Source organism: Bactrocera tryoni, chromosome 4 (genome assembly GCF_016617805.1).
Source record: "Bactrocera tryoni isolate S06 chromosome 4, CSIRO_BtryS06_freeze2, whole genome shotgun sequence".
In the NCBI taxonomy this organism is placed as follows: Eukaryota; Metazoa; Arthropoda; class Insecta; order Diptera; family Tephritidae; genus Bactrocera; species Bactrocera tryoni.
The window spans coordinates 33,998,348-34,009,446 of record NC_052502.1 but is presented as its reverse complement, the minus strand read 5'-3'; the positions used below and the strand labels follow the sequence as shown (position 1 = coordinate 34,009,446).

General features: G+C 36.2%; 4 protein-coding genes across 7 annotated transcripts; all 4 read right to left on the bottom strand.

Annotated features, from left to right (window-relative positions):
* Positions 1–236: 236 nt before the first annotated feature.
* On the bottom strand, positions 237–828 carry LOC120774513 (SKP1-like protein 7). The gene has a single exon (XM_040104206.1). It carries the CDS (start codon positions 722–724, stop codon positions 311–313), a length of 414 nt encoding a protein of 137 aa, XP_039960140.1. The 5' UTR covers positions 725–828; the 3' UTR covers positions 237–310.
* LOC120774512 (anionic trypsin-2-like) lies at positions 776–2,442 on the bottom strand. Of its 4 annotated transcripts, none has more exons than XR_005705257.1 (4): positions 2,153–2,442; positions 1,812–2,088; positions 992–1,754; positions 776–861 (listed from the first exon to the last, which is right to left on the bottom strand). XR_005705257.1 is itself a non-coding variant. In XM_040104204.1 (3 exons), the coding sequence occupies exons 1-3, from the start codon at positions 2,440–2,442 to the stop codon at positions 1,404–1,406; spliced, it is 918 nt and encodes a 305-aa protein (XP_039960138.1). In that variant the 3' UTR covers positions 977–1,403. The 4 variants fall into 4 exon arrangements, 1 of the variants encoding a protein (XP_039960138.1); XR_005705255.1 differs by lacking the exon at positions 776–861 and having other exon boundaries at positions 977–1,110; positions 1,196–1,754; XR_005705256.1 differs by lacking the exon at positions 776–861 and having other exon boundaries at positions 977–1,110; positions 1,264–1,754.
* Positions 2,443–4,217: 1,775 nt separating this feature from the next.
* Positions 4,218–5,256, bottom strand: LOC120773810 (anionic trypsin-2-like). The gene is made up of 3 exons (XM_040102917.1): positions 4,967–5,256; positions 4,623–4,899; positions 4,218–4,565 (listed from the first exon to the last, which is right to left on the bottom strand). The coding sequence occupies exons 1-3, from the start codon at positions 5,254–5,256 to the stop codon at positions 4,218–4,220; spliced, it is 915 nt and encodes a 304-aa protein (XP_039958851.1).
* A 3,215-nt stretch (positions 5,257–8,471) lies between these two features.
* LOC120776181 (mast cell protease 1A-like) lies at positions 8,472–9,505 on the bottom strand. Its single transcript, XM_040106799.1, has 3 exons — positions 9,216–9,505; positions 8,877–9,153; positions 8,472–8,819 (listed from the first exon to the last, which is right to left on the bottom strand). The coding sequence occupies exons 1-3, from the start codon at positions 9,503–9,505 to the stop codon at positions 8,472–8,474; spliced, it is 915 nt and encodes a 304-aa protein (XP_039962733.1).
* Positions 9,506–11,099: the final 1,594 nt, after the last annotated feature.

Below are 11,099 nucleotides of genomic sequence, written 5' to 3'. Positions count from 1 at the left end.
TATACCGAATATAAACACTTCCGAACCTCTGAGGGGCTTTATACTGCATATATTGGTCAATAATAAAATCGTACGAAAACTCGCCATAGACCCTCTATAACTAACAAGCCTTGTTTACCTGAAGGTACTTTCCTTGCTTTGATCTTTGGAAGTTGTAAAAATATGAAACGTTCGGTTATACCCGAACTTAGCTCTTCCTTACTTGTTTCTTATTAAATTTTGTTTTACTCTTTGCCTGTACGTACCAAACGTATTATGTTTGGAAGTAATAATTATACTTTATTTATTTCATTTCCGCTTCTATAAATTCTCACAAGTGTACATTTTTCGAACGTAAATTAAAATATTTCGCTATTTCCGGTGCTGATTTGTCACTGATGCCTTTAGCCACTTTAGTTATAGCCCTATTGACGAGTTCCTTTTGATGCAAGTCATCTGCAGCGCTAATTATTTGGAATAATGTTTCATTATCGACATCTAAGAATTGATCTTTCCATGCTTCCATGTTGTTATCGTCCAAATCATAGGATGCATCCTCACATTTTTCGGCCCATATGATAATGCGACGCAAAATGTTTGATGTGATTTTATTTAATGAGATGCAACCTTCTTGGTCCGACACCTTTTTCGCTTCTTGAACTACCTGCGATTTCTCAAATAATGAGTCACGGGTGCCGAGCACTTCCCCATCCTTGGTACGAATTCGCAAATCATTTAGTGCCATGAAATATGGTAGCGAATATACTATTGTATGTAGGTATATATGTACGTATGTGTGTATGTACTTAAGTACGTTAATAAGTCGTTGTAAATGCTACGGTGCCATAGGTGAACTGAGCTCAAATAGTATTTTGTTGTTAACTATAAAGTGCCAGAGTGTTCAGTTTGTGGAAGCAAGTATAGAACATATATACATACGTTTTTATGTATGGGTGTACGTAAATATTAAATAACGTTTAATTGGCGCCTTAGCTTCTACAAATGTACTTACACTGTTTATATTAACTATAAGAATATTTATTATTCTATTGTATAAATTATTAATGTACGTTGTGCCTTTGAAGCTTGCTATTAGACGAAGACAGCAACTGTCGTCATCTAATTGACTTCCTAGGAAATTAGAAAGGTAAATTTTTGTAAAAGTCCGTGATTTGGATTACATCAAAAACTGCTATTATATTAATACACTGCTTACGGTAACAACCTGTCCGATACTGGTTCGGTGAAACATTAAGTCGATCTCGCTTTACTCAACACGCTCACCTGCATTAAAACGTTGTCAACTCTGCATTCCTGACTCCTCTTCTGACACATAAAAACTCTTTTCTCATAAAACTTAGTTTAATTTAACTGTTGCAATAACAACAACCGTTAATTTTCTATGTAATTGTCAGTTATGCGCTTCACACACCTTTCATTAAGAGAATTTGTAATACAACTAGCAAAATCAAATTTACAGGTCTCAATTTACTGAAACCGTTCGCACGAATCCAATCAAGATACGAAGTCACATCGGTGTAATAACCGGCATGTTCGGGTATACCACATTTAACGCCAAATGATACAATGCCCGTTACACTGCCATTACATATCAGCGGACCACCCGAATCACCACTGCACGAATCTTTCTCAGGATCATCCAAATCGCCAGCACACATCATGCCAAAAGCATATTTGTCAGTTCTAGCGTCACAGTAATTGTCTGGCAATATATAGACATCCACATGTAATATTACATCTGGCATCGGGCCCCTCTAGAATAACTAATAATTGCAATTCCTACATATTTTTTTATAAAAGCTTTTACTCACGAAAAAAATTCGACCCCAGCCAAGCACGGTGCATTTAGTATAAGGCGGTAATGGGTGGGTTTGCAAACTAATCCTCTGCACGGCAACGCCGTCTTCATATATATTTTTTACCAACAACAATATACCAATATCATTTCGAAAAGTTAAAGGCTTGTAGTAGACGTGTCGTATAATTTTATCAACTTTTAAGACTTGTGTTGTTTCAGTTGGTACCAAACGCTTCGGGGTTCCCGCCACGACCGTTAAATCTGACGGTTTCAGCCGTATTCGGCTGTGGCTAAATTTATAGAAACGCTTATGTACTCATTAATACATTTTTAAACATCAAATAATTATATTACCGCCTACAGACACAATGTGCTGCGGTCAGAATAACTTTGGGTGAGATTATGGAGCCGCCACATTTGTGATCATCTCCAAAAAACCATTTGTGTTTGCTTCCCCGTATGGAGACAACATATTTTGCCAAAGTATCTATCTTAGGACGATAACCGCCGGTTATCAAGAATTTATAATTTTCCTTAGCATCCGCCATTATGATTTTGCTATTGTTTTTTGCACAAAGATATGTTTCCAATCGTAAAATGGTGAACAAAACTATTGACACTAAAATTTTTTCAATTGAACACATTTCTAACTTCTGATGAATATGATTCAATAATAATAATAAAAATAATTGAATCATGCTTGATGTAAGACTCAACATCTCAAACTGTTATGTTATCGAAAGAGAAGTTTTGTTTTAACTTTTTGTAACCAATATTTTGTTTTATTTGGAATCTTTATTATTATTAAAATGACAGTAACTAAATTTGCTCACAAAAACGATGATGTTAAAGTACAATGAAAAATATTATACCTAATTGATCCCACCTTCATAATCAATTTAAGCGAAAGGGGTGATCTAATGGAAGATATATTCTTAGTCTCCTACATTGTTTCCTAAGAAAAACCAATGCAGTGTGAGACGGTGCATTAACGCACTTCTTTATTCAATAAATTCATAGAAAAAATCGAAGAATTCACTGTTCGAGCCTCACAAAACGACGTGAAATTTAGCATAGATGTCATTAACAGTACTACCAACTTACGGAAAAAAATTACCAATTCGAAAAACACCCGACGTATAAATTAAAAATTCACCTTTCAATTTGATCACAGTATTATTTCATGCCTAAGGGTAAACACAACTTGTATGGACTTTCCAATATTAACGCCAATGTTCCAATCCACATCTTGTTATCCTTAATGGTTGTCGATAATCGTCTCCATGACCTTTAGGTGGCAGAAGGTTAAACTTATTGGCCTGAAGAACTTGGCTGTAGTGTAATTCTTTTTGTCTGGTATGGGAATAAACTTGAATAAGGATCTTCTTTTATGCTATGCACCATCACCAATATCAGTTGTTATTCCCCATTTTACAGGAGTCTTGGCCATATACTATATATTTTTGGCGATTTTTTTTCAAAAGAGTTTATTGCCCACAGTTTGCTGGCTTTAGGCCTTCCTTATGAATGCTTAAGTGCATAATTATTAATTATTCTTTTACAATCCTTAAGTATTCGTTGTGTCCTCGCTGTTAAGTCATTTTACTTTCTTTTGTATCTTCTGCTAGTGCTTTGTGCTTATTCTGGTATTCTGGTACTGCTTCTGGTATTGACGCTATGCTTCCTAAAGTTTGATCATTTCTCTTCGCTCTATTAAACCATTTCCTTACTATTTTCTATTATTGCTGATAGTTGTGAATTGCGCCATGGACCACATGTTCTTTTCTCTTTCATTGAAAACTTGCTGCAAATGCTTCGATTTTGCTATTCTTTATGTTTTCTATTTTCTGTTGCAGTTCTTGGAAGTTTATTGCTTTATTCATTAACAACAAAGATTTTCCTAGGATATCAATTAATAACCCTGAGGAGTATTCTACAATTCTGACATTGTTGGTACAGAAGACACCATCCATTTAGAGATCATGCTCTTAGACCAGGTGGTTCCAGGTTGTTATGTCTAATACACATTTGCTATTCCTACCATAGTTACGTACATATGTACTTGCCCCAATGAAGATGTAATGCTTTGATCTCCTCTTCTACTTTCACAGCATCTGTTTTAGCGATTGGGGGGTCCATCTGACAAGCAAAGTCTGAAAATTTGCTGACTTCTTCAATGCTATAACCATCACTAATCTCGCTAGCACCAAAGGTGTTTTGAAGATGTGTGGCAAACTCAACGTTTTCTTGTTTTTTCATTTCACTACAAAAAATGCGATGAGTGATTTTAATAGTTGTTTCTTTGTACTTAGAATTCGACCCAATTTTTTTATTATTAGATAGAAACTAAATAAGATATTTTCAAAATATAAAGCTTACACAGAAATATTTTCAATTAATAAGCGTGTTATTTACATCACTAGTCTTTCGTTATAAAAATCTGCAATACAATTACCAAAATAAAATTCACAGGTCTTAATTTATCTAGTCCATTCTTACGAATCCAATCACGATATGAAGACACATTAGTATAATAACTTGCCTCGTCGTGTAAAGCACAGCCATAACCATATGATACAATACCCGTTACACTGCCATTACATATCAGCGGGCCACCCGAATCACCAGCGCACGAATCTTTCTCAAAATCATCCTCATCGGTAGCACATATCATGCCAAAAAAAAAATCATCGTCTCTCTCTTCACAGAATTCAGTTGGCATTATATAGATATCGGTGTGTAATATTAAATCTGGCATCGGACCCAGCTAGAATAATTAACAGTTGAAGTACCCATTTATTGTATTATAATAGCTTTTACTCACGCTAAAAATTCGACCCCATCCAAGCACGGTGCATTTTGTATGAGGAGGTAATGAGCTGGTTTGCAGACTAATCCTCTGTGCTGAAACACCGTCTTCATATATATTTTTTAGCAGCAATAACAAAGCAATATCATTGTGCATAGTCTCAGGGTCGTAGTAGGCGTGGCTAATAACTCTATCAACTTTTAAGGCTTGTGTTTTTTCAGTAACAACCAAGCGCCTCGGAGTTCCAGCTATGACCAATAAATCAGACGGTCTCAATTCTATTCGGGTACCGCTGAGTTTAGAGAAGTATTTATCTATATACCCATTCAGATTTTTTTACACGAACCTCAAATTATTACATCATACAAACGCAATGTGCTGCAGTCAGAATAACTTTGGGTGAGATTATGGAGCCACCACAATTGTGATCATCTCCAAAAAACCTTTCATATTTTTTTCCTCGTATGGAGACAACATATTTTGCCAAATTATCTATCTTAGGACGATAACCGCCGGTTATCAAAAATCTATATTTTTCTTTAGCATCTTCCATTATGATCTTGCTATTGAGATTTGCACAAAGATATGTTTCCAATCGTAAAATGGTGAACAAAACCATTGACACTAAAATTTTTTCAATTGAACACATTTCTAATTTCTTATAACCAGGATTCAATACTATTTAAAATTGTATTATGCTTGATGTGTAAACAAATCAAATTGATATTATGTGTTAAAATAGAAAACATGAAAAAGTTCTAAGTTCGGTAGAAGTTAGTTTGTGTGTACATAAGTATGTACATACTATGTATGTATGTAAATAATAAATATTTTACCCTCGGATGTTCTTCAGATATTATGACCGTTTGCCGCCTCGATGGTAGTCACTTTGTCGTTGGTGGGGAGGTTTAACTGTTTGGTCATCACCTCTATTCAAGGACCCTGTCGCCGGAGTTTCCTGCCCTTTTAGGCGAATATACACGGGAAGACGACTGTCTCTCCATCAGCCAAAAGCTTAACATAAAATAAATCACGAAAATAGCAAGCAGAAGATATGCGGATTATCTTTCCATATCTTCAAATCAAAGAGACGATAAGAGAAGAGACATCGACTATACAACAGGAGAGGTCAACTGCTCCGAAGCAATATACACTAAGGCCTGGCCGAAAACACAGCTATCCTGAGGCTATAAATGTCCTAAGTGGTGTTTGTCTCTGAAAGAACTGGCCATAGTGAATGAGTCGCATAAGGGGTCGGATGATGTGGTCATCGCTCGAGGGCAGAAGTCATGATCCTCCAAATGTCAGGTAAGAGGAAAAAAAGATAAATCCGCAGAATCCGAATTTTAGACATACAGGTAGTGCAGGAAACGAAATTGCAAACAAACTTGCGAAAGAAGCGATCCCCCGACGTTCCCTGTGCCCTTGTGTTCAATAAGCAGGCACACGATATAGGAGAAACTGAGACATGAAAAAAACAGAAAATAAAGAAAGGTACTGATTAGTAGTGGCGGAATTAGACAAACGGCTACAACACCAGAAGATATAAAAATGTTTTTTATTTATTAAAAATAACTTAAGTATAATAACAAGATTTATTACAGGACACTGCCGACTGAACGAACATATGCACAGAAATGTACTCTGACCAGACTTGTCGGTGCTGTGAGCTAAAATCGGAGACACCAATGCACATGCGATGCTGTAGCTTGAAGAAGGCTAACGCTTCCAGGAGTCATTCCGAGGCAAAACTACATTAAATCCATCAATCTCTCAAGCATCTGAGGTCTTTTAACAGCAACGCCGTCGATAAACTTGGTTTCCTGGGTTAGACTACTTTCTCCTGTTAGATGACTACGATGACCATTAAATATTATCCCCTTGTACACTCCGACATACCCAACTTATGTCCTGCATACAACGATTCACCGTACGATACTAATCACCTTTTTGCATGCCACATGAAGCCATCTCACTTAATTTCTTTTTACCTGTTGTCCTAACCCGTCGAAACAGCTCATATTTTGGGCCTCCCGCTAAGTGACCTCGATGAAGGCTAAAATGTTACGTGTAAAAAAGTTCAAATCAATATCTCAAAAACTGAATGACTATATACAGACCGACGGACGGAAAGACAGACTCATATGACTAAATCGGCTCAGCTCGTCATTCTGATCAAATATAGCTATTTTATATAGTATCCTAATAGATTTTACAAATTTCGTGACAAACTTTTCTACAAAAAAAATAGAAGTTCTTCTAAAAAATTATGAAGAGGTCGTTGTTAAATCGAATGTAGAATCACTTCAGCCTTTTTATACCCTGAACAGGGTATATTAAGTTTGTCACGAAGTTTATAACACCCAGAAGGAAGCGTCGGAGACCTTATAAAGTATTTATATAAATGATCAGTATGTTGAGCTGAGTCGATTTGTCCGTCAGTCTGTCTGTCAGTATATAGAGAAAACTTTCACATTTGTCAATGTATCTTCACAAAAGTTGACACAGATAATTTTCTAAGGCAACAATGTAATCTCCGAAGAAATTGTTCAGTTCGGCTTACTATGGCATATAGCTGCCATACAATCTGAACGATCGGAATCAAGTTCTTGTATGGAAAACTTTTGCATTTGACAAGATATACTCACGAAATTTGGTATAGATTTGGCCACCATATCAACATCTATGTATGTACATATGCATATCACAGTAATTTATGGCAAAAAATTAGGTCAAAATTTACAAGAGCGACTTTTCCCAAAACTTTACCGAATATTTTTCGCACTATTCGACTGTCAGTTAATTGAAGACCCATACGACCTTATTTTTTCGCTACTCATTAAATCAACCGCAGCAAGTCTTTATATTTGACGTTTGCAACGCAAATCAATTTTGCTTTTCCGCCCACTTCGTCGAATTCCCCAGTTCCGGTGCCGGTTTACTTTTCTTTGATGCGAGAGAGAGCTGTCAAAACTCACATTTTTTATAACATTTGCCAATGATGCTACTGCTGAAGAGTATTAGATTGGCTATTTTATGAATAATTGTTGGGTATTATATATAAACAAAGATGAGAAAGCAAAGCAATTCACAAAAAATATCAAAATTTGTATGCTAGTACTAATAAGTACATATGTATGTAGATAAGTGATCATATTTTTTATAATTAATGTAACAATTTAAAATAATAAATAAACAGAAAAACAAAACAATTCATAAAACAACGTCACATATTCAAGAGAAATGTCTTCAATACATGTACATATATACTTATATACTTCACCACACATTTCTTTATTTTAGGCATTTTCGATAAACTATACAAAACAATAAATTAAACACTTTGAAAAGGCATATATAACTGCTAAAATGCAAAATCAATAATTAATTTACATAAAAATTTATTTTGCCAAAATATGTTGGCACAGTTCAATAAAATTTCGTTTCACACTGATTTTGTCAGGTAATTATAGCGGTTTACTTCTGGCATCTCGCATTTTCTGAAATCAGCTGATAGAAATTCCCTGATCTCCATCGATGTCTAATAATCAGAGAACTCGTTTGAGAGAAAAATGAGAGCCAATGCGAGAGATTCGTATCATATTATCCATGACGCTATTATCAGCAGTTGCGATCATTTCCATTGTATAAAATGTTTGTATAAATGATTCTACACTGGGTGAAACACTAAGTCGATCTCATATTATTCAACCGCTCTCTAACACGCTCACCTACATTAAAACATTGTCAACTCCTCACTCCTGCCCCTAACACATAAAACACTTTTCTCATTAAACTTAGTTTAATTTAACTGTTGTAATAACAACAACCGTTAATTTTCTATATAATTGTCTGTTATGCGCTTCACATACCTTTCATTAAGAAAATTTGCAAAACCATTAGCAAAATCAAATTTACAGGTCTCAATTTACCGAAACCGTTCTCACGAATCCAATCAAGATACGAAGTCACATTGGTATAAAAAGCGGCATATCGGGTACCACAATTATGGCCAAATGATACAATACCCGTTACACTGCCATTGCATATCAACGGACCACCCGAATCACCATGGCATGAATTTTGTTCAAAATCATCCTCATCGGCAGCACACATCATGCCAAACAAAAACGGATAGACTCTCTCTTCACAGGATTCAGTTGGCATTATATAGACATCGGCGTGTAATATTAAATCAGGAATCGGACCCAGCTAGAATAATTAACAGTTGAAGTACCCTTTTATTGTATTATAATAGCTTTTACTCACGAAAAAAATGCGACCCCACCCAAGCACGGTGCATTTAGTATACGGAGGCAATATGTTGGTTTGCAGACTAATCCTCTGTGCTGAAACACCGTCTTCATATATATTTTTTAGCAACAATAACAAAGCAATATCATTATGCAAAGTCTGAGGGTCGAAGTAGGCGTGTCTAATAACTCTATCAACTTTTAAGGCTTGTGTTTTTTCAGTAACAACCAAGCGCCTCGGAGTTCCAGCTACGACCAATATATCGGACGGTCTCAATTCTATTCGGGTACCGCTGAATTTAGAGAAGTATTTATATACTTATTATGATTTTTTACACGAACCTCAAATTATTACATCACACAAACGCAATGTGCTGCAGTCAGAATAACTTTGGGTGAGATTATGGAGCCACCACAATAGTGATCATCTCCAAAAAACTTTTCATATTTTTTTCCTCGTATGGAGACAACATATTTTGCCAAATTATCTATCTTAGGACGATAACCGCCGGTTATCAAAAATCTATATTTTTCTTTAGTATTCTCCATTATGATCTTTCTATTGTTTTTTGCACAAAGATATGTTTCCAAACGCAAAATGTTGAACAAAATTATTGACACTAAAAGCTTTTTCATAGAACACATTTCTAATTTCTAATAAACAGGATTCAATACTATTTAAAATTGTATTATGCTTGATGTGGAAACAAATCAAATTGATATTACGAGTATGTGTTCGAAATAGAAAAGATGAAAAAGTTCTAATTTCGGCTGAAGATGAGTTTCCGGAACGTTTGTCAGCATAAACGAGAGTTTATATCTAATATTGATTGAATTCCGAAGGCAGCCGATTCTACATTGCCAAAATTGGCCTAAGAACTGTTATTCCGGCGAAATTACTCTGTTTGGATTAGTATGCTTTAGGTTAAGTTTGTCATAATTGGAGCACTACCTAGCAGCAGAGCTGTTGCGCATCCTCTTGATATCATTTAAACTCCACCTGGTTAGGTGATACATTGCAATGGAAGGAGCCATCTTAAGACCTTCTCATGAATGACTGCCAGTTTAATCATCCATCTTCTTTGCGTTCCTTATCCAATTTAGACCCAGGTTCCATAAAAGGTTTCTTTCAAAATTGTTTGCCCAGAGGTGCCTCTTACTACTGCGATCCCCTGTGCTAAATTATAATTTTCTTAATTTAGTGCTAATTTATGGCACGTTATAGGTTTTCGATTAATAACGTTTTGTGGGAGTGGCAGTGGTCCGTTTATTTTTCTGCCACGGAACACGCATGCCAACTGTCATCAAGATATCTGGATTTTTACTCAAGTTACCGCTTGCACGGTCGGACGGATAGACAGACAGTCACCCGGATTTCAACTCGTCTCGACATCCCGATCATTTATATACATATATGTATAAAACCCTATATCTGTCTCAATTAGTTTTAAGTGATACATACAAGCTTTAGGTGAACTAAACTTTGTAGTAACATGCTGCAAGAGTATAAAAATATAACTGGTTCGGCTTTTCAGAACTCACCGAAGGTGATCGGAGCTGCTACCGCTCGCTTCATCCCTATGGTAGATTAGCATAAGTGTATAAAATGGGTAAAACACTTGAAGTTCTGTTACCTCCATCGGAGTTTAAGCAAGCTAAGGACTATTGAAAAGAAGTACACCAGCTATTTTAGAGGACTGTTTACACTGCACCCTTCAAGCGTACAATATTTACACCGATGAGTAGGTTCAGAGTGTCAACAGCACGACAACATCGTCGAAAACTTGTCGCTGACCACTCTTCATATACCGAATGTGTGGAAAGCTGGTATAGTGGTCGTCATACTGGCACCTGTCAAACTCACCAATCTAGGGAGACTTATCGTCCGATAACTCTCCTTACCAAAGTGATGAAGACACTTGAGACATCTTTAGTCCCGACCTTCATTCACCGCCTGAGTCAAGCATACCCTTCAATATCGTTTCTTGAGAGTATACAGAACTTGGCGTTATAATCATCTGTACAGCGTTGAGCCTTTCAAAAGCTTTTGACACAGTGAAACACACAACGTTACTGAAAACATCGAACAATCTACGCTCCCTACAGGGCTGAATAGGTGGGCCATGAACTGTCCGAGAGGTCGGCAATCATCCGTACTAATTCGATATTGATGTCAGATGTCAATGGAATTGATGGCATGTGCGCAAAAGTAAACAGTTTTCTCACTCCTTTTCTGCAG

Coding starts and splice junctions, on each gene's coding strand:
- LOC120773810 (XM_040102917.1), bottom strand. CDS start 5,256: ATGTGTTCAATTGAAAAAATTTTAGTGTCAATGGTTTTGTTCACCATT. Junction 4,900..4,966: donor GCACATTGCGTTTGTATGAT/GTAATAATTTGA, acceptor CTCTAAACTCAG/CGGTACCCGAATAGAATTGA. Junction 4,566..4,622: donor GATGGGGTCGAATTTTTAGC/GTGAGTAAAAGC, acceptor TAATTATTCTAG/CTGGGTCCGATGCCAGATTT.
- LOC120774513 (XM_040104206.1), bottom strand. CDS start 724: ATGGCACTAAATGATTTGCGAATTCGTACCAAGGATGGGGAAGTGCTC.
- LOC120776181 (XM_040106799.1), bottom strand. CDS start 9,505: ATGTGTTCTATGAAAAAGCTTTTAGTGTCAATAATTTTGTTCAACATT. Junction 9,154..9,215: donor GCACATTGCGTTTGTGTGAT/GTAATAATTTGA, acceptor CTCTAAATTCAG/CGGTACCCGAATAGAATTGA. Junction 8,820..8,876: donor GGTGGGGTCGCATTTTTTTC/GTGAGTAAAAGC, acceptor TAATTATTCTAG/CTGGGTCCGATTCCTGATTT.
- LOC120774512 (XM_040104204.1), bottom strand. CDS start 2,442: ATGTGTTCAATTGAAAAAATTTTAGTGTCAATAGTTTTGTTCACCATT. Junction 2,089..2,152: donor GCACATTGTGTCTGTAGGCG/GTAATATAATTA, acceptor CTATAAATTTAG/CCACAGCCGAATACGGCTGA. Junction 1,755..1,811: donor GCTGGGGTCGAATTTTTTTC/GTGAGTAAAAGC, acceptor TAGTTATTCTAG/AGGGGCCCGATGCCAGATGT.